General features: G+C 44.8%; 1 protein-coding gene across 1 annotated transcript; it reads left to right on the top strand.

Annotated features, from left to right (window-relative positions):
- The first annotated feature begins 2,840 nt into the window (after positions 1 to 2,840).
- GDF10 (growth differentiation factor 10) lies at positions 2,841 to 22,810 on the top strand. Its single transcript, XM_054983964.1, has 3 exons — positions 2,841 to 3,015; positions 8,341 to 9,242; positions 21,556 to 22,810. Exons 1-3 carry the CDS (start codon positions 2,841 to 2,843, stop codon positions 21,745 to 21,747), a joined length of 1,269 nt encoding a protein of 422 aa, XP_054839939.1. The 3' UTR covers positions 21,748 to 22,810.
- Positions 22,811 to 23,167: the final 357 nt, after the last annotated feature.

The following is a 23,167-nucleotide window of genomic DNA, read 5'->3' as shown; positions in this document are numbered from 1 at the left end:
GGAAACCTGGGCACGGGCAGCTTTTCACCCAAGGAACGGGGGCTCCTGTCTGAAATAAAATTGTTTTAAATATGACAATCACATTATAAATAATCCATTCAATGTATGGGATAAAGAAAATAGCAAACTGAACTCATATATCTTACCAGGGGTCATTTAGTAGAAAAAGAGCTGCAGGAACTCATTAGCATAACTCATTAGCATATGCCAGGCCCCTTGCCATCACTGGAAGTGTATCATTAGCATCACGTATTTGCATATGCCACTCCCCCGGACCTCACCTGTCCTGGCTCTTTTGGACCCAATCCTGGCCATTCAGGGCCGAAATTGGGCCCAAAATGGCAAAAAGGGGCCTAAAATGGTCAGAATTGGGCCACTGCTGAGTGGGAGAGTGATCCACCACCCATCAGAGGCCCGATCCTGGCTGTTTTAGGCCCGATCCTGGCCATTTGGGGCCCGATCCAGGCCAAAACGGGCCCCAAATGGCCAAAAATCAGGTGGGCGGAGCCACCTGAGATGTGACCTCTTTGGAGAACTACCGGAACTGCATCCCTGTGCGTTCCCCCTCAAAATGAGCCCTATATCTTACCAAGTTCATGGGGGCTGTTTCCATCGTAGGATGACAGGTAATAGATTATACAATATGGGGAGATTCTGAATTTAGGACGTTTCTGTGATTTGATTTGTAATAATGTGGCAATACCATTTGGGGTGGTTCCTGCAGTAATAACCAGGCTGTTTGACAATTCACTTGGATGAAGGAAAGATTCTTAGAAAAAATACTAATCTTGAATTATTTCTAAAATGCTGGGATTAAACAGCGTATCAAACAAGAGTTCTACTTTTTAAAATGGCAAAACGAATTAGGCTATGTTGTTCATTTGTCTTTCCCCATGGAGCCTTGCTCAAAAATATAGGGACCAGGATGGTGAATGTTGGATAAGGCACCTTCTGTTCTTGTTTGATGGCTCTGCACATGTGCTCAGCACTTTTGGAAGATGGCAGTGCCTCTATTATCTGTTGGACTTGATATTGAAATAAGACTCAGGTCAGAGGTGCTTTTAATAAACTATGCTGCCTCCAATTCCCCAAACTAATCAAGTGTTCGCTTTAAAGATTCTAGCAGCTGCAAAACCATTATTTGTGAGGTTACGGAAACATCTTTCCAGATAAGTAGGACTGGTTAGAAAAACTAAAAAATACTTATAAAATATTACGGCTAATAGCCTTACAAAGATCTCAGGATGTGGACAAATTGGAATCAGAATGGAAAAGGGTAATATAATGTCTGGATTTATGTAGTAGAGTATGACTTTACACAGCTGAGCAGAGCACAAAAACAGAACATAACTTTGTACTGGAAAAGATGTAAAATTTCATCTGCCTACTTTTTAGCAAAGCTTTGTATGACATATTTCGTGAATTTTTAATCGATCAAATGGATAAACTTTATACATTTTTATAATACATTTTTTAAAAAGAAAAGGAAGAGGAGTTGCATCTTTCTTCGCTCAAATATGATTGCCAACTCTGCATTGTGAAATTCCTGGATATCTATCGGGGGAGCCGGGGGGGGGGCACGGTTTGGGACGGGAAGAGCCTCAGCAGGTTACAATGCCCCAGCGTCCCACCGCCAAAGCAGCCATTTTCTCCAGGGGAGATCCATTACTGGAGATCTCCAGGCTCCACCTGGAGATTAATAACCTTCATTTACAACTATGTCCGCGCATATTTGTTTTCCAAGAGCCACATGAGGAACGCCAAGGCTTACCATCACCCGCCCCCCCCCCCAGCAAAGTAACGGCTTTGGCCATGGCGGCCAATCTCGGCTCCAGGGGGGAGTCCTGAGCTCTGACTCACAGAAGCCCATGCCGGAATAAACGTTAGTCTGGAAGGTGTCCCCGGACTCCAGTTTTATTTGTCCAGGAGGACAACCAAGCAAACCTGCCTTTCCTTTCCGTCCGCCCCTCGGGATGCAAGCCACGGCCCGCTTCCAACGGGGACCAGGCAAGCTCCGGGGGCTGCTGCTAGGGTTGCCAGCCTCCAGGTAGTGGCTGGAGAGCTCCCGGGATTACAACTGGTCTCCAGGCCACAGAGATCAGTTCACCTGGAGAAAATGGCTACTTTAGGGGGTGGACTCTATGGAATTTTGCCATGCCAAGGTCCTTTCCCTCCCCCAAACCCATTCTCCAGGTTTCGCCAGGTTTCACCCCCCCCCCCCAGATCTCCAGGAATTTCCCAACTTGGAGCTGGCAACCCTAGCTGCTGCTGGCAACTCACTCACCTCGGAAACAGCCCCCGAGTCCCCACTTAGCTTCCCCCCCCCCAATCCCCGCCTTAGCCCCCTCCGTCGCGCACAACGGAGGCAGGCGGGGAGGACGCGAGCCTCCTCGGGGATCCCGTCGGGAGTTCTGCTCGGGGCTGGGAGATTTGGGTGCGTGTGTGTGAAGCCTTGGGAAAGCGGGATTTTGGAAGGGGAGGGAGCAGAGCATCGTGCCGTAGAGATCACCCTCCAAAGCAGCTGTGTTCTCCAGGGGAACGGATCTCGAGGGCCTTGGAGATCAGTGCTAATGCCAGATCTCCAGCCATCACCTGGAGGCTGCCAACCCTGGGCTGGAGGCGGGCCGGCACCCGGGCGCACGACCGCCCCGCAGCAGCCCCTCCCCGCGCCCAGGCGGGCCCCGAAGCCCCTGGCCGTGCAGCCCGTCGGGGCTGGGCCGGCTGCGGCCCGCCCCGTCCGCCCCGTCCCCGCCCTCGGCCTCCCCTGCGGCCGCGCCGCCCTCCGGCGCTCACTGGGCTCGGCGTGCTGGCCGGGCTCGGCGGCGTCCGCGGGCGGCCCGATGGCGGCGCGCCTGGCTTGCTGCTGCTGCTGCCTCCTGCTCTGGCCCGCGGGCGCGAGCGGCGCGCCCCGCGGGGACCGGCTGGCCGCGCACATGCAGGCGCTCTACGCGCGCGCCCGGGACGGAGGGCCGCTGCTGGGCGCCAACACGGTGCGCGGCTTCCGAGCCGGCCGCGGTAAGTGCGGGCGGCGGCGCGCGGGGGGCGGCCCCGGGGCTGACTCTCGAGGAGGCGCGCAGCTGGGGTTCGGCAGGCTCCTCTGCGCGTCCCCGAGCGACACCTGAGCAGCCCCAGATCCAGTTAGCCGTGTTAGTCTGTAGCTGCAAAAGAGTCAAGAGTCCAGGAGCACCTTTGAGACGAAGCAACTTTATTGTAGCACAAGCTTTCGAGTGCCACAGGTCTCTTCGTCAGATGCATCTAACGATGCATCTGACGAAGAGACCTGTGGCTCTCGAAAGCTTGTGCTACAATAAAGTTGCTTCGTCTTAAAGGTGCTCCTGGACTCTTTACTATTGAGCAGCCCCAGGAAACGCACCAGCCAATCCAGGGAGCGGGGAGCGGCCACCTTGAAACCAGTGCGGCTGCGGCTGACCTCGGGCAGGACTTTGACCAGCCACTCTGCCTCAGCCCGACAGAGTTCCTGCAATGCCCCCGCAGCGGTGCCCTTGTGCCCATAGGACAGGGATTCGCTTGAGTCGCTTATAGTCCGCCTTTCTCCTTGAGGCTCCAAAGGCGGCTTACAGCCAAGGAGATGGGGCGTTTGCAGACTGGAGGTTGACCCAGGCTCCTTTCTGCCTGTGGGAGAGCGCTGGGGCGGAGGAACTTCTATCCCTGAAGGATCTCATACTATCCCTCCCATACTATCCCGCCCGCCAGAGAGAACTGCATCTCAAAGCCCTGATCTCTGTGCCCCTCCTGCCACCTTCAAAGGTGAGGGGATGGCAAGTGGAGATGGCACGTTCTGTGATGCGCTCTTCGCCTTTGGAATCCCCCCCCCCCCCCAGTCTCGCTTGCAACATACTTGACTCTGTTTAGGTGTTAGGCTAAAACAGACTAAGCACTCTTTTTATCCAGGCTTTGAATTAGGGCTTTACATCAGCTTTTTAAAGTAGAAAAAAGTGAGTCCAGTAGCACCTGTAAGACTAACAAAATGTGTGGTAGGGTATAAGCTTTCGTGAGTCACAGCTCACTTCTTCAGATATGCAGTGATTCCGCACACATTGGATAATGCACTTCCAATCCTCTTTATAGATCATTTAGAACGGATTTTTTTGTGTGCGGAACAAAAAATCCACCTCAAACGATTGATAATGTGCATTGAAAGTGCATTATCCAACATGTGCGGAATCAGCCATTGCTAGAATGTGATTCCATCTTCAAGATATAAGGACAGATGGACTCACGGTCTAGCTCCATGTGAAGAAGTGAGCTGTGACTCACGAAAGCTCATACCTACCGCACATTTTGTTAGTCTTACAGGTGCGACTGGACTCTTGCTCTTTTCTACTGCTACAGACAGACTAACACGGCTACCCATCTTGAGCTTTTTAAAGGTCAGCTTCGGTTTTAGGGTTTTGAATGGTGAGTGTTTCAACATGGGAGTTTTTAACAGTGAGCCACCTCCAGCAGGGCTCTGTAGAGGGGGCATAGAAATATTCTAAATAAATAAATAAATCCTCCTAGCAAACAGGAATCCTGGGTGAGGAATAAATCCGAGGCAGGCTGTCTGCCCCCACCAGCCTCCTCTCTCCATCTCCCTTTTGTGCATAAAAGGTGGCTTGGGAAGGGAGAACAACATGGGGGAATACCATCTCTGCCTTCTGCCAGTGGGTGAAGGCTTTTTTCCCTTGCCTTTGTTAACCCTTACTGACCCTTCTCCGTGCTTGTTTTAAGCCCTCAGTGGCTAGAAAGGTGGGATAGAAACATTTAGTAATTGAAAATAAAATAAAGGTTAACTTACAAGGAGATTCACAAGCGGCGGGGAGGATTTTTATCTGCCTCTGACACGTGGAAGATCTTGCAAGCTGATATGCTGGGCAGGTAATCCATTTGGCCTAACAGTGTCAAGCAGGTTCCTCCGATTCCCAATTTTCACTTTTTAACAAAGTTTTCTGCCGCTTTTGTTGTAGAGATGTCTTTTTCCTTATGTCGCTGCAATAAAAGGGGCTAGAGACTTAAAAAGAGACTTTTTAAAAAAAACGAAGGCTGGAAATTCAGAAAACACGGTAGACACATTGCTAGGCAATGAATGGGCTTTTTAAAAAGTTGCGGGGAAACGGAGCCGGGAAAATGATGTGGATGTAGGCGGGAGGAGGGGAGATCCAGAGTTTCCCAGCTGCGTGGGTTTGATGCAATTGTTTGCAAGCATCGCTGCTAAGCAGATTTGGGAAAGATTGCAGGAAAGACTGGGAAACCTTGAGAGATGCTCAGCACTATAATACTGTGAGGAAGCTGGAAAAAAAACCCAATTTCTCAATAGCAACACACCCAAAGCCAAGCACCTGTGTGCAGGTGGCATTGGACCCTTGTGCCTGCAGGAGCGCTTCTCATGCCGTGCTCTACTGCCACAGTTTTGCTTGTCAGAACAAGGGTGCTACCCTGCATGCGGGTCAAATTGGCAGCTGCCCATTCACAGGTATTCTCTGTGGTGGCTTCCGTGTTGTGGGATGGTCTCCCTGAAGCTATTAAGAAGGGTCGCCTGGCTGCTACCATTTTCACAAAACGGGCAAACCAGAATTTTTCAGGAGGGCATTCTTGAAGAGGGAGTAGAGCTGTGATGCAATGGGTCAGCTTGGGAGGTGAACTCTATTCAGGATTATGAGTTTTCCCCTTCCTGTTCTGCAGTCCCAGCCCCACTGCATTAGGTAGTTTTACCAGGAATCTTTGCTGTTAGATTCAAATATTGTTAATCGTATTTTGTAATAGAATCATAGGGTTGGAAGGGACCTCTAGGGTCATCTAGTCCAACCCCCTACACAATGGGGGAAATTCACAACTATCCCCCCCCACACACACATGCACATACCCCATGACCCCTGCTCCATGCCCAGAAGATGGCAAAACACCTCCAGGATCCCTAGCTAAACTGGCCTGGGGGAGTTTGCTTCCTGACCCCAAAGTGGTGATCGGCCTTACCCTGGGCAAGTAAGAAGGGGCCACAAGAACTAAGCGCTGATGTCACCCTTCCTGTCCTCCCTCTCGTGTTCTGCCCAGGTTCACAGAATCAGCATTGCTGTCAGATGGCCATCTAGCCTCTGCTTTAAAAGCTCCAAAGAAGGAGAGCCCACCATCTCCCTTGGAATCATCTTACTGATCGACTGAATCGTTCTATTGTATTTGTAAATCTGCTTTTGCCCTGGCCTGGATGGCTCAGATGAGCCCAGTTTTGTCAAAAGCTAAGCAGAGACCATTAAGGAAGTTGGGGTGGCTGGGCAGGGGCAAGCAGTGGCAAACCACCTCTGTTCATTTTTTGCTTTGAAAACCCTATTTGGGGGGGGGGGGAGGTTGCATAAGTTGCAAGCTGTGACTTGATGGCACTTTCCACCTCTAGTCTGCCTTGAGTCCTAGTGAGAAAGAGGGACTGCAAGTGAAAAAAATAGATAAAAAATAAGCCACCCCAGTCTGCTTCAGAAGCCTATGCAATATAGACTATTGAAGAGTATGTAAATGCATGTACTCCCCCCCCCCCGCAAGCATACTTGGAAGTAATTTTTATTGCATTCAGTGGAGCTTACTCCCAAGCACTTAATCAGATCTTTGAAAAAATATGTTAATTTTAATTACCATAACCATAAGTGGCAGCCAGGCACCACCCTGGTTTCCATACTCCCCACAGTAGGTGATAGCGGAGACTAGAGTCAGCATGATGTAAACGACAGTCCGGTTTTTCCTTCTGAAGTAGTGTTTTTATTCAAGTGCAAATTTATGGAAGTTTAATTGAATGATTAATGTGCTAAAGTTTATGCAATTAGTTTATAAGCTTCTTCTAATGGAATGGCAGTCCACTAGCAGTTATCTATCTATCTATCTATCTATCTATCTATCTATCTATCTATCTATCTATCTATCTATCTATCTATCTATCTATCTATCTATCTATCTATCTATCTATCTATCTATCTATCTATCTATCAAGACAAGTGTCCTGACTGACTCATCAATGCCCAGTCCAAACCCCTGGACCTAGAAACATGAAATTTGGGGAGAACATTCCTTTCATGATGTAAACACACACTAAGAAGGGGTTTAAAGAAATTCACCCCCTAAGGGGGTCAAAAGAGGTAAAACGTGTTTTCCCAAAGGGATACAGCTTCCCTGTGTGGCTGGCAGTCTGCTGCCTGCTTGCGCCCCTGCCCATTGCCAGCTTGGCCACTCCTTCCTGATTGGGCCAGCTTTTCAAGGTCATTTGCATATGCAGGCTGATTGGGGCTCACAACGTTCCACACCTCATCCCTCCCGCCCCAGAGACAGTTGGAACAGAGACGTCATTTGCATATGCAGCCTGATTGATCCTCACCCCCTACATGCTAAACAGTCTGCAGTTGCTATTGGGAGTCATTGAATTTGTCCTGAGATAAAACGGATCTCCCAGCCTTCCCCTAAAAGTTCACTAGGGTTGCCAGCTAAAAAAAAAGCCAAAAAATGTTACATCATACCCATAAGTATTATAACTGGATTTAAAGTAGTTAAATACCGTGGTGAACCACAGGTATCAAGCTAATCCTTAATATGAGAAGAGGATTCGTGTGAGAGATCCCATATTTGTCTCATGTGAAATGTTGGCATCCATGGAGCCATGAGTCCATAGAGCCTCTTCAGTTTTTTTATGGTCCAAAAGGGCAGTTTGCAGTTCTGTCCTAGCACGTGCTTTGCATACTCCTATTTGAGTGACATTTGAGAGCCAGTTTGGTGTAGTGGTTAAGAGCGGCAGGACTCTAATCTGGAGAGCCAGGTTTGATTCCCCACTCCTCCACTTGAAGCCAGCTGGGTGACCTTGGGCTAGTCACAGTTCTCTGGGGCTCTCTCAGCCCCACCCACCTCACAGGGTGATTGTCCTGAGGATAATAATAGCATATTTTGCAAACCGCTCTGAGTGGGTGTTAAGTTGACCTGAAGGGCGGTATATAAATTGAATGTTGTTGTTGTTGTTGATGTTATCATTATCTGCTCAAGACATTTCAAAGAAGCAGGGTGCCAGTCGCCCACTTCCTCTTTTGCCCTGCAAGTTTAACCAGCTGAAACATATCTTAGTTCTACTTGAAGGAACAGTAGCCATGAGAAGATCGTAATGGAAGATCTTAGTGTAAAGTCCTGCAACTAGTCAGGAGCCTTCAGCTCTTCATGGTGGTGGGTAGATTACCGTCAAGAAGATAATTGGATAGTTTAAGGAGAAGTTGGGGATTAGAAATCTTGAATAAGAAGGGAGAATAGAATGGAATGGAATGATGTTTGTTGCAAGGTTAATTTGACTATATATATATATTTTAAATCTATATTTTACAGAAATTGTGGCTCAAAAGCCCCTGTACTGTTTCAACTTGTCATCTGTGCAGGATTCAGAGTTGATCCTGGCTGCTACCTTTCACTTCTTTTCTGAAAAATGCAGCCATGGGCATCCCAAGGCGGTTTGCAGATGCTCAAAGAACTCGGCTTGCCACCTTCTTCGCTTGCCACTGATGCTGTGGCTCAACCTGGTTTTCCACAGCTTCGGTGAGAACCTGGCCTATGGGCAACTGAAAGAGAACATTACTGTGTTTCCTCATAGGCAGGAAGCCTGGCAGATGAAGGACATTTCCCACATCGTCAAACGATCGAAGCAATTTGGCGAGCTTCTTCTGTGTGTTGAACTTGACTCTGGGAAGAGGTACCGGGGTGTGTCTGAAGAAGCTGCCTCTCACTGGCCGTACATAGTGGTCTATGCCAATGACTTAGCGATAGCCGAGCCCAACAGCGTGGCGCTTTCCCTCCAGCGGTACAACCCGTTCCCCTCTGCTGAGAGCCTTTTGCTCAATGCTTCCATGACCACCCGTATGAAGAGGGACATGCAGCCGTCCATTCCGGTCCAGAACAATGAACTGCCGGGGACAGTGGACGCTAATAACAAGCAAAATGAACAAGGCTTCTGGGGGAATGCGTACAAGTCCCTCAAATCAAAAGCCTCCCGCAGAGACCGGAAGAGGAAAGGGCCAGAAGACGCTGAGATGCTCGCCGAGTCTCAGGTACTAAATTTTGATAAGAAAACAATGAGGAAAGCCCAACAAAAACAATGGAACGAGCCTGCAGTTTGCTCTCGAAGACGCATGAAGGTGGACTTTGCTGATATTGGCTGGAACGAATGGGTCATCTCTCCAAAGTCGTTTGAAGCGTACTACTGTGCAGGTGCCTGTGAATTCCCAATGCCCAAGGTAGGAGGAGTTCAATTGCTTTTATTTATTTATTTATTTATTTATTCAATTTATATACCGCCCATCCCCAGGGGCTCTGGGTGGTGAACAGTTAAAAATCGATAAAAACAAAAACTAAAATCAACATACAAATAATAAAACAAATTAACAAGGTGCAGTGGTGGGGAGAACCGTCCCCCTCCCCCACCCCAAAGGTTTTATTTGCTAGGGGGGGGTACCCGACCTGGTCCCTCCAACCTGGCCAGGATGTCCTACAGTTGTAAGGCATCTCTCGCTACTGCAAGAAGCTGCATAAATGGATTGTACGCTCAAAGAGGGTTCCCTTCGGTTTTATTAGGGGAGATGGTGATATTTTGGTTTAGAAACTTTTTATTTTTTTATAACAGATAAGGGATACAGAATAGAAGGGAGAGGGGAGAAAAAAATCATATATTTGTAAATTTAACACATTGCACCATTCAGTCTAATATGTTTCAGACTCATAATTCTTATTACAGATACCACCTTATGTTCTGCAGCTCACCTATTATTTTCTATTTTTCCATTTATTTTTAGTTATTGTCCATAAAGGTCTTCATCTTGACTATAGGCTAGGTTTCTTCAATCTTCTTCTGTATCCAGGTGTACAATGGCTCCCAAAGGTCATTATGTGTTATAATATTAACATCTTTCAATAAACTCGAAAGTTTGTCCATTTCAGCTGTCTCAAGTATTTTTTCAATCAGGTTTTCTTGTGTTGGGGTTAACTGCCGTTTTCCAGAGTCCCGCGTATAAAATCCTAGCTGTTGTAATTATGTTCAAAATCAGGTGTTTTTGGTTTTTATGAACTGGAACCGATATGTGGTTTAGTAAGAAGAGTTCTGGTTTCAAGGGTAAGCAAATCTTAAGTGTCTGTTGAATCATTCTGTGGACCATCTTCCAGAACTCTGTTGCTTTTTTACATTTCCACCACATACGGAAATATGAACCCGGCATATTTTCTCATTTCCAATGGAATAAAATTTCCAATGGAATAAAATCAGAGAAGTCTAGGAGCTTGAGAACGGGGCCAGCTGAGTAAATTCCTCATTCCCTATGAATAAATTGGGTGGCTGCAGGGTATATTTCCCCATAGCGAGCCAGCAAGATGAAGAGTCTTACTTGGGTGCTATTAGGATCGAAAAGATCAAGGCAGCTGTGCCCTTCTCTGATTCATACTTAGCAAGCACTTCAAAATATCACTATCTCTAACTAAGAAGTTAAAGATACCATGATAAAAAGGGCAGAGAATGTGGGGCATACAATTGAGTTAGAGCAATGGTCGCAAATGTGGAAAGGCAAGAATGACAAAATCGGCTTCTCTGAAAGCAAATGTATACAAAATGTTTTACAGGTGGCACTTAACTCCCATTAGGATAGCTAAAATGTCTTCAAATATGTCAAATAAGTGTTGGAAATTGAGCATGCAGAGAAGGAGAAAGAAGCCTGGACAATTCTGGGATGGTCTTCAACACTTGTATGCGGCTCTCTGGCTGCACCAGCACCAAGTCCCCTTCGTCTTCACGGGCCACCTCAGTTAACCTATGGCTAATCTGCCAGCTTCTCTATCTTGGGTTTGTAAGGAGTTGAGAAAGAAGAAAGCCTATGTTCTTCTTTCTTTTAACTGATCTTTAAAAGCAGTTTGAGTTTAACCCCTGAGCATGTGCAGAGTGTAAATACAACATTCAAGAGGAAAAATTGAAAGTTTCTACAAAGATACCTGGGGTGAAGTGTCGTACGATCACTGCTCAGTTCTTGGCTCCATATTTTTCTTATTCTAAGACTAAGGTATGAGTCAGCTGATTGTCCAGTATTTTCAAGTATTCCACCATGCCAAAAATGTCACTGTGTATTTAGCAGGTTATGGCTTCCTTTATTCTCTGTCCTATGCTAGCAAAGATCTGCTTGCCTCCGGGGGCAAACCAAGCAATACAGCAAAGCTGCCCGGACTGCTGTCACTGCCAAAACCGCTAGCACTTACATACACAAAGAATTGGCCAGTGACTCACTTATCATAATTATTTTTAAAAACTGACTTGGAAAAATAGTTGCTGTCACTTTCCTTTATTTATGTTTTATTTTTAAAAGTAAACTGTAGGCTGACCTTCGTGTTCCGGGGGGGTGGGGGGAGTCAAAGAGAAGAACTCTTTAGTCAGTTGCTCACATTTATAGAAACCTTAGCGGACAGTGTTAAAAGTTACAATAATTTGTTACTATTTTTGGAATTTCGTTTCGTCGTTTCAAAATAAGAGTCAACTGATTTGTGTTTTCACTTAAGCATTAGTACCAAGTGTCGGGTTGGGTTGGGAAATTTGTTGGCACTTTGTGACAGAGTAAATTTCGTGCAGTAGAAATAAGCAGAGCAGACTCATATGTTATCCGTCTTCTGTAAAAAGAGTAGTAAAGGTAAAAAAGCTACATTGGTAAGAAAACAAAGAATGTCTAACTGAACTTCATCTTGGGGTTTTTTTGTCTCTTTCTCTCTCCATGGGTGATTTCGCACTAGTAGCTTTCTGCTGTTCAGCTTGCAAATGACCTCGGTTTTTCTTTGTGTTTCCACACATGGGAAGGCAATCCTAGCAGCAGCTTCGAAGTCACGGCAGGTTTTGTCTGTTTTTTTTCCATCCTGTTTTCCCCGACTTTTTTGTCCATTCGCAGCAGATTAGGGATTTTAATCATGCGTAATTCTTTATCTCCCCCCCCCTTGCCCTTTTCTCTCACCCTTCGAATCAACTTAATTTGATTGGCCGATCATGTTTCTAAGCCACACCCACTACCTTTCCTTTCCCCTCTTTTAAAAAAAAATTATTTAAAATGTTACGTTTCTACAAGTCTATGCAGAAACATATCCTGTGTCACATGACGACAGCTGACCAATAACGGGTCCGTTTTTCAACGCGCCAAATTTGTTACTTGTTTCTCGCTGACAGCTTCTGAGACAGAGGGAAAGCGGGGTCATCAGTAACAATTTCCCCTCCAAATGTCAATAACCAATACTCATTCCACGATATCGGCAGGAAATGCTCTGACCTATCAGATGTGTTTGTTTGATGCAACGGTTATACGTAGCAACGTGTGTTTTGAGAAAAATTTTGATGTGTTTGTTTGATGCAACATTTATACATAGCAATGTGTGTTTTGAGAAAAATTTTGATGTGTTTGTTTGATGCAACGCTTATATGTAGCAACTTTGTTTGAAAAAAAAGGGAAATGAAGAAGACACAGGTCTGTCGACACTTCCCCCAGAAAAGCAATGAGGAATCAATTTTTATGCTGGCAAATTCCGCACGATGGACTTTGAGCAGGGTGAAATGAAATGTCAATGTGAAACAAAAGCCTTAATGTGGAATCGGGGAGCGGTGGATTCATATGACTCCACTGCAGCATGATTGCTAAGAAAGTTCGATCAAAGTCGATCATGCGGAATCCCCTCTTTATAGATCATTTGGAATGGATTTTTGTGTGTGCGGAACAAAAAATCCACCTCAAACGATTGATAAAGTGTATTGAAAGTGCATTATCCAACATGTGCGGAATCAGCGCACGTTTTGTCTCTCTCTTCTACATCTCTCCATCTTCCTAGTCTAACTGCAACTAGACAGTGGAAAAACTGGTCTCTGAGTATGGAATGTAAATGGCACCCCAATAAAACTGATAATCCAATAGTGAATATGAGGTCACTTCACTAAGCAAAAACCTTCCCTTTTCTCTGGCAGGGAAAAACTGTTGGGCATCTAAATGGTCCTATGCAAACTAGCTATCTCTAGCTTAACACAGACAACAGTTTAACTCTTTCATGACTGAAGGATTGACACTTGCTAAAAACCCAACAAAATTCCTAGAGACTTGGGGGTAGAGCCCGGGGGAGATGGGATTTTAGGAGAGGGGGAACCTCAGCATATAATATCACAGAGGCGACTCTCCAAAGCAGCTGTTTTCTCCAGGAGAACTGAATTCTGTCATTCGGAGATCAGCTGCAATACTGGGAGATCTCCAGGCCTCACCTGGAGGTTGGCAACTAACCAAACCTGTTGATTAAAGTATCGTTTTCGTTCTACCTAAGGTCATGCATTAAAAATATTGGACTGGTGCTTGTGAATAATGGACCATTCAGATGGCCAGCCTGGGTCGTCTCACCGGGAGGGGGGGGGCTAAGAAAACATTAAGTTCTCCCTCTGTCCTCCCCCAAGACTGACTCTCGTGTAGTAATTCTTTGTGTTACACAGGGCAATAAACAGAGTGATTTACTGCAGAAGGAAGCCTGTTGAGAACTTTATAACCATTAGGGCTTAATACTGATTACTTTGAGTTGTTTCCTTTGATGTGTAGTTTGAGTGTCCCTTTAAGACAAAGTCAAGCCATTGGGGGTAGCTCAATATAAACGTTCCTTACTTATTGCAATGGCGTGCTTTAGAAGATACAGGCGCCCTGCTAAAGAAGATACAGCTGCTCAGGTCCGGGAGTGAATAATTGTTACAGTGTTTAAGGGTCTACCAAACAGGTTTGTTGTTGATATCTGCTGACAATTGTATATTATGATGAATTTGTATAAATTGGATGTCATGTAAAATTGCTTATGGTATAGTATGTAAGATGTTTGTTTTGCAGTGTTTGGCCACGCCCCTGAGGAAGATTCTATACGAAATCTGAGCTTTTTAGCCGGCCCCAGATTGGGTGTGCAGCCGTGGATTCCCTTACCATGTGTGGACATAGCTGTGCATGAATGCTACTTTATTTAAAGAAGATACAGGACACATTTTGTTTGGACCTTTGTATTTTTCAAGTTTAAGGAAGAATCATTGTATAAATTGTATTTGGTCATCTCACTGATTGGTTGATTTATATAAGAAATACATATGGCCCTTTGGGCACTTATAATAGAGTTGTTTATTAATTTGTAATTGTTGTTCCTTCCCGTGAGGGTTCTCTTTAGTTTCACTGTTACAGTACGGGAAGTGCCATTGTTTTGTTGCTCCCCCAAGACCAGGCAGTCAAGCATATACTGCACGTTCCATGTTGGGAACATGACGCCCGACAAGCGCAGGACCAGTTTGGATGAAGACTGTGTTGCACAGGCAGAGAAGAATTTTGCCCTTCCTCCCCTGCAGCACTTTCCCCAATGTGTAACACCCCGGGGCGACACTATTTGCCCTGTTAGGGAAATCTTAGAGTTCCCCCTGGGCACGAAGAGACCTCAGCCAGGCAAATGACAACTTCCCCCACCAGGGCATTCCAGGTTGGGAAAATGGGGTTGAACGAGGGGCTGAAGCGTCTTCTTCATTTATGTCACAATCCTGCTTCGAATTAGTCTTATGTGTACCTGGGATTAAGAGCTAAAATACAAGAGATGAATCACATGAGGAAGACCACGTGAAGGGAGTTGTAATGTTAGCCGAGAAACTGAGTTTTAAAAGAGATGGGAAGGCTTTGTCAATTTCCCCCTTTCTACAGAGCCAGCAAAGATGCTGCTTAGAGGGTTTGCTAATTTCCTCTTTGCCTCCCCAAGGCTCTGTCAGTTTCACCTCCCCTTCTAGGAGGCGAAGAGGAAATTAACAAACCCTCTGAGCTGATCTCCCTGGCTCTGTAGAGAGGTGTTCATAATTGTTCCTGTAGAAAGAGGAGACTGACGGAAAGAAACGAGAGCATACAACAGCAGCACAGACAGTGTCTGTGCAAAGAATGTTAATGGAGTACACAAGTTTTACTTGACAAAGCTGTATGTGAAGAAAAGGTTTCAGTCTTACCGTGTGCACAGTCATGTGCTGCACATACATTCCAGTTTATGAAATTAAGGGAAAACTTTCTTTACTAAGCTATTTCTAGAGGTCCTCTTCTTACATGCTTACTGTACATCTGAGCCAGTTTGTTGTAGTGGTTAAGAGCAGTAGGACTCTAATCTGGAGAGCCAGGTTTGATTCCCCACTCCTTGGTTTAAAGCCAGCTGGGTGACCTTGGGTCAGTCACGGCTCTCTCAGAGCTCTCTCAGCCCCACCCACCTCACAGGATTGTCATGAGGATAATAATAACACGCTTTGTAAACTACTCTGAGTGGGCATTGTAGTCCTGAAGGGCAGTATATAAATTGAATGTTGTTGTTATTGTTATTATTATGAAGTCATTTATGTGTCAGCTCATTATACAAGTACTTCAAGTTTCCCTATATTCTAATAATTATTTGTTAAATATCCCGGGCCATCCCCAGATTAGGAGATGCTCCTTCTACCTCCCCTCACCATGTAGGACTTCCAGGTCTCCTAAGACTTCCACAAGCCCTCACTCATTCTCAGCATAGTAGGATTTATGATCAACTGCCTTTCACCACTCAGCTACGCATACTTTCAGCTCTAGGCTGCCACTGCCCATCACCTCAGAGGTGAGCTCCACATGGAACCCACCACCAAGGTGATCACCTTCTTCTAGGAAGCATGGGGGTCCTCAATAGTGTTGCCAGATCCTCCTGTCCTTCCAGCGGGAGATGTGGGACCTAGCACTCACCTTCCTCTCTCCTTCCTCATGCATGCGCTCCTGGCCTGTGCAATGACGTCACCCCCAGGAGCACTCCCATACTCCACAGGGAACCAAATTGGGACCGATTTGGACCGAATTGGGCCAGATCAGGCTGGATTTGGGCAGATTCAGTCCGAAATGGGCCTCTGTGGACTGCAGGAGTGTTCCTGCACTCTGCAGTGGCCCAATACAAGCCCAAATCGGGCTGCTGTGGAGCGTAGGAGCTCCCATGCTCTGTAGCTGCCTGATTCGGACCAGATCAGGCCTGGGGGAGCATGCAGCACTGCCTGGGAGTGCACCCCAGGGAGGCACATTGTTCCCCCGCCACCCAAGTAACTGGGGACGGGTGGTGGTGGAAGGTGGGAGCGGGGCATCTCCCACCTCCAGCGGGGGACTGGCAACCCTCATCCTCAAAGCACATGGCTTGTGATGGTCACCTGAGAGTCTCTGTGCAGGGTACATTAGAGTTTTATTTTTGCTTGATTAAAACTAACATATGACCTTAGTAGATATAAAACCATGTTATCCCTTTCTGTTTTGAAGTTAATGACCATTAGCAATTTTTGTTTACTGGTCTTGTTATTTAAAGATTTTGACCTTTAAACTTCAATTATGAGAAGATCAGGGAACTTGAACGACTTGTGTGACAAGCTGACATACAAATGAATTCATACAGTAAGTACAGTAAGTGTGGAAGAAGAGGACGGCGAGTAAGCAGGAAGCAAGCATCCATTGGCGAGCAACGGTTAGGACCAGAGACAATAGGATAATTTCCAGGAAACATTGAATATGTAGCGCATTACTTTCAGAGAAAGTGGGTAAGTCACTTTTTTCAAAAGCTTTAGGTGTGCTGCTGACCCAATCTGCTGCTTTATTCCAAGCTTCCTTGTGGGGGCGCTGTTCCCCAAGACCAAGGAACGTCTCTCAGCAACGCTGCAATTACTTGGATATCAACCTCTTTGATGGGCAGGGATGCTCTTCCATTTTTGTGATGATGCGGTGACTTGGTTCCTAGTGTTTCATTTCTCTTCAGCTTTTGGACAACCCCGTGTATTTCTATAGTGTTATAACCAAGGGTCATTTCGTAGAAAAAGAGCTGGAGGGACTCATTAGCATAACTCATTAGCATATGCCACACCCCTTGACATCACTGGAAATGTGTCATTAGCATAACTGATTTGCATACGCCAAACCCCCTGACATCACCTATCCTGGCTGCTTTGGACCCAATCCTGGCCATTCGGGGCTGAAATTGGGCCCAAAATGGCAAAAGGGGGCTGAAAATGGTTGAAAAGGGGCCCAAAATGGTCAGGATTGGGCTGCTGCTGAGTGGGAGAGTGATCCACCATCCATCAGAGGCCCGATCTGGGCCATTTTGGCCCCAGTCCAGGCTGAAACGGGCCCAAAATGGCCACAAGTCAGGTGGGTGGGGCCACGTGACATGTGACCTCTTTGGGGAACTGCCGGAACTACGTTCCTGCGCGTTCTCCCTTGAAATGAGCCCTGGTTATAACCATGTGGGTATGAGGTATGTGGAGAAAAGGCCTAGAATTGACCATTTTGTTCTTCAAAGAATTCTGTGTCTTTTTAACAGCTGAGGACTGGTAGAAATTCAGCAGGCCACACTTCACATGGCATATGGATGTCTTCATGCTGAAAAACTTTGCTTACTGAACGTATTCTCATTATCCAGGTGTTAAAGACACAGCACAGAAAAACCAAAATGGAATCTCTCCAAAATTATATCTACGTAGTTTTTTTAAAAAAAAATCTGTTGCCAAATATGAATAATTATTTTAAAATCTCACCATTTTAAGTTTTTAAAAATATTTTATACATTTTAAGATCTTGGAATTACAGGAAAGAGGCAACAAAATAAGGAAATGACAGTACTCCGGGAAATAAATATATGTTCTTTGTATGAATTATGGCAGGTTGAAAGGGAAGCTTTGTGGAATTTCGAGTATAATGCAAAGGGAGCAGTATGTGCACCTGTCTTGGGGGCATTGTAAATGTTAGGTAGGAATGGTAATAGATGTCTTTTCCTATTTGCAGGGTTTTTAATGTTAATCTCACTGCCACATGTCCTTGAAACACATTACAATGTAAAATTGTTTTAAGGGTTCCAGTTTGTTAAAAAAGGTTGCAAATTTCTAATATAGTTTTCATGAATGGATTTCTCCATTAACATAACAATCCAAATTTTATATATCCAGTTTTCTGACTTGAGTGACCTATCTTATTTCCAAGATTGTTCCATGAACAGTCTCACACTTGTAAGTGGATCCAGAGGAGTTAGCCGAGTTAGTCTGTAGTTGCAAAATAGTAAAGAGTCCAGTAGCACCTTTAAGACTAACCAACTTTATTGTAGCGTAAGCTTTTGAGAACCACAGCTCTCTTCATCAGATGCATCGTCAGCTTTCAAGAACCATAGCTCTCTTCAGATGCATCTTCAAATGCATCTGATGAAGAGAGCTGTGGTTCTCGAAAGCTTATGCTACAATAAAGTTGGTTAGTCTTAAAGGTGCTACTGGACTCTTTACTATTTTACGCTTGTAATTACATTTTTGTTTAGGTATTGGGAATTTTGTTAGTAACTATCATGGTAACCAACCCAAAAGTTAACTTTGAGATTGTGTGATTTTCTAATTTGTGTTTTTATGATCTTAAATATTGTATGCCAATATTTTTGGCTATTTGACATTGCCACCATATATGCAAAAGCATATATTACCTCTCTAACATATTTTAGAGGCCTGTAGCACAGTCCTGGCTAGTCTTGTCTGGGGGAAGGCACCATCTATACATACCCTTAAGTGTGTTTTCCTGCATATTTGCTTATGATTTCATAATACCTGTGTAAAGACTCATCTGTATTTCTTTTGAGATGTTTTTCCGAAGGTATATTTCCCATCTATGTCTATAGAATAATATTTTTTCTAGATTAGCCAGTATTATATATAAAGTGGCAACTAACCTTTTTCTGCCTGCCAGGTTTCTCTATAAGGAGCCAATGTGGTATAGTGGTTGGACTAGGAGACCCAGGTTCGAATCCCCACTCTGTCGTGGCAGCTTGTTAGGTGATGTTGGGCCAGTCACTCTCAGCCTAACCTACCTCACAGGCATGTTGTACGGATCGAACAGAGGAGAGAAGAATGATGTAAGCTGCTTTGGGTCCCCAATGGAGAGAAAGGCGGGGTATAATTGAAGTAACAATTAAGTATTCAGATTTATTTAACGGACCAGAAATATCCATCTGAGATTATTCAGTTTGCAGAAAGTTTCTGATCTGGAGATACTGGCGCATTGAAAAATCTGTTCCACTGGCCTTTTGTTTAAGTTCTGTGAGTGATAGAATAGTCTGTCCTTTAACAAAATCTGAGATATGCTAACTTTATCCATGCCCTAAAATTTCCAAATTACAGATTACTGGAGAGGACAGCAGCCCCAGTTTCCCCTTGGATCTTCATTACGGCGGAACGTACAAAGTTATTCCCAAAGTTTGTGTGATACTGTTTGTCCTCCTCATTTTTTATTTTATTTTTACTTCATTTATTTTTTATTCTGATTTCTATTATTGCTGACTTTCTGGAGCTGATCTTGCATCGTAATAAACTTGAAAGTTGATGCTATTTGTCCCAGTTTCAAAATGCTTATTCTAGTTTTAGTCTGGTGTTCTCTGTTTGGGCGTTCGTTTATTTGTTTGTTTTGCAGGAGAGAAGTAGTCCATATTGGCAGGTTTGAGATACCATTGCATCCTCTTCCCTCTTGTCTTTCTTTCTTTCTTTCTTTCTTTCTTTCTTTCTTTCTTTTTCTTTCTTTCTTTCTTTCTTTCTTTCTTTCTTTTTCGTTCGTTCGTTCGTTCGTTCGTTCGTTCGTTCGTTCTTACAGTCAGCGACCAGAGACGAATGAGATAAAAGCGACCAGAATATAGCATATATAAAATACAGCAAGAGTGTAACAAGTCTATATGTGGATACATAATTTCATAACAAACACTAACTTGCAAAATTAAAAGAAGTCCATCAGGACCAATCAAAAACTAAAGCATACTAGTGCAATGCTACTAAAAAGCCAGTATATGCCAACTAACACCTAACAGTTTAAATCAGGACTTCCTATAAGTGGAGATAAGGATTTGCACAACTCCAGACAAATTATAGCTAAGATGACGTGTTAGAAATTACAATCAATTCTTCATCAACATTGCTAGGCAAGATGTGAGAAGATCGAAGTTTAATTGCTAGGGAGCAAAACTTGGCTACCTGCCGAGTGGTCTTCGTACTTTCATCAGACAGAAGCCTATTTATGTTGACCAACTCAGAAGTGTCTGTAGAACGCTCTAGTAGTGGAAGGATATGCACAGCGCGGATCACATTATAAAAAGGACAGCGAAAGAACATATGGGCCGTCGTCTCTGTCTCACCACTATTGCGTGGGCATAGTATCTCTACCCAAGGGATCGTACGGTATCTGCCCTTGATGACTGCAGATGGCAGAGCAGAAAATCTAGCCAGAGTGAGAGCTCTTCTTTGGTTGTTATTTTCCAGCGTGAATAAATAAGGAGCCGGGGTAGAGGTTTTTCTTACCTCTTGTCTAAAACTATCAATCCTTCCATGTTTTCAAAATGTCAGGGCTTCCAAGGTGGATTCAGGATGTGTATGCAATTAGCATGTAGTCTGAGCAGTTCATATAAAACCACATCCTGTACATTTTCTACTTTTAAGCAGGTATTTATTGATGTAATATAATTTTACTATTTTTTGTTAAAATTTTCTTTTCTAGCCCTGAGATTTTGCCTCCTATACTGTTTTATTTTGGGGGGAGGGGTGTCTCTCTGATGTTTCCCTCTTTCCTTCTCCCACCAACGCCAGCTGAAATGTGTGCCCCCCCCCCAATTAATGAAGAAGAAAGGTGGGGGCACACCAAGGCAATATGAAGAAAAAACAGCAAATGGTACAAAGTAATAGCAGTGCACCTACGGGAAAGATACTAATAGGCAGGGCTTTTTTCTGGGAAAAGAGGTGGTGGAACTCAGTGGTGGAACTCAGGACCGCACTTTGGGACAGCTGGAACAAGAGGGGAGTTTTTTAACGTTTAAATCACCATCGGTGAAACTGGTCACATGACCACTGGCCCCGCCCCTTGATCTCCAGACAGAGGGAAGTTTAGATTGCCCTCCGCGCCACATGGCACAGAGGGCAATCTAAACTCCCCTCTGTCTGGAGATCAGGGGGCGGGCCCAGCGGCCATGAGACCATTTTCAAGAGGTGCCGGAACGCCGTTCCACAACGTTCCAGCTGAAAAAAAGCCCTGCTAATAGGAATTTGGAAGATTCCCCGACAAAGCTGTCTGAAAAACGTGTGGGGGTTATACTATTATTAAAGATTCTTCCCTTTGCACCAATTTGTTTTTTACTCCATCCCCCCCCATTTAAAAAAACATCTGCAGAACCACTCTTTCACGCTTTGCCTTTTCTAAGAAATAAAGCAACAGACCGAAGGGGTGGTGGTGGTGAGAATAGCAGGCCACAAAGTTAGGGCAGATCCAAGCTGGCAGTTGGAGCTGAAGCCAGAAACCAGTCCCAGTATACTGCTGGAGAGGCACTGGTGGTGTCGTGATCAAAAAAGCATCTCTACCTGGAAAGAGCATCATCTTCTCTCTGACTGCAGCAAGGCCTGGCCTTGCTTCATCCATTCACAAACTTCTCTCTCTCCGGCTTCTCAACTCTTCTAGGGAAACAACTCCCTTTGCCAAGAAGCAGTAATGATTTCCTTCTCTCTTCCAGATCGTGCGGCCATCGAACCATGCCACGATCCAGAGCATTGTGAAAGCTGTGGGGATAATTCCAGGCATTCCAGAGCCCAGCTGCGTCCCCAACACAATGAACTCCCTCAGCGTTCTCTTCCTAGACGAAAGCAATAACGTTGTCTTGAAGGTGTACCCTAATATGTCTGTTGACAGCTGTGCTTGCCGATAGATTGCTTCAACGCACACACTCACATAACGTCGGATTAATACAGAATTCTCGGTCTGGGTCGACCTGGAATGAGGGTTCTTTGCCCTTTTAAATCCCCAACTCCAGAGAAGGTCCTGAAGCAGGGAGATATTTTGTCTTTAGGCACTTTCAAATTCTTAACTTGCGTAGCTGAGAAGAGATAGGGTGCTTAGTGGAATCTTCTATATATAGCAGAGTTTCCCCGTAACCTAACAACTGCCAGTACACGGGAGGGACAGGGTCAACCTTGGTCACCTTTTACCCACCCATGCAGTGCCTGTCTGTTTCCCCTGCAGGACAAATGGCAGCGCCTGGAGCACAGCTGAAGTCTGGAAAATTGCACAATGGGAAGGGGTTAAATTCTGCTCCCCCTAAATCTGGAGTCCTTGCAGCTGCTATTTATTCTTTTAAAAAACAAAAGATACGTGTGCAGCGAACTCCTGATGTTATGTCTGATTTAGCCTCTATAAGAGGTACATTCAAATGAATACTTTTCCAAGATAGGAAATGGGCTTTCTCCCCAGTATCTTTACTTTGGTACATAGATATCTATTTTGACTCTTAAGAATTTTAATTTACATATTCCTACGGAGGAAAAAGTTACACTCGAGGGTTTTGAACATATGTTTTCTTCTAGTGCACTATATGTATGTATGTGACATTTAGCGCAACTGCAGAGGTGGGGGCAGTTTTCACTGATTCCCTTACCTGGGCACCGCCTACATTTGCACCCAGAGCTGTCCCTGGGAGATTCCTGAACTCTGGGGACAGCAATACATTGAGCTCGAGCGGGACTTGACAAATCCCAAGTCGCCATGGCTCTTAGAAATTTCATGGTGGCCTCCTGTATTTTCTTGTGGTAACAATAATTAGAAAACACAGTCATACATAACCCAGAGGCTGAAATAGGAGTCCGGCTTCTAAATATCTGGGCTGGCTTTTACAACAAAGGCAAATCAGTTGAGACCTGAGACACATATAGCTTTCGCCTTTTAAAGCAAAATATGTATATTGTGCTATATATAGAAACATAATCTATATGATCAGAAGAGATAACCAAAACCTATACTGATATAGTATATGTGTATATTAGTCTGAAGTTTGTTTATCTCTTCTCATAATAGATACTTTGAGCAAAGACTACGTAACTATATCCCACAGTGGCTCCTGTTGTTTTGTTTAGCCAGTGTTTTGTTTAATAAGGTGGTTAATAGCAATATGACTTTATTTGCTAAAAAAATAGCAAAGAGTTTTTGTTCGAATATTACTTCTTCTGGTCTGACTGAATGTTGCATTTTAATAAAAAACAAATAGGTGCAATAATTTCTACAACTTTTCTTCCTGTCTGTCACTCCCCCCCCCTTCCCTTGGCCCCAAATAGTATTTCTCAAGGATGCTACGA

The sequence above is a fragment of the Eublepharis macularius genome, chromosome 6, assembly GCF_028583425.1.
Source record: "Eublepharis macularius isolate TG4126 chromosome 6, MPM_Emac_v1.0, whole genome shotgun sequence".
Lineage (NCBI taxonomy): Eukaryota > Metazoa > Chordata > Lepidosauria > Squamata > Eublepharidae > Eublepharis > Eublepharis macularius.
Note: the sequence above shows the minus strand (reverse complement) of the source record. Positions and strands in the feature narration are given on the sequence as shown.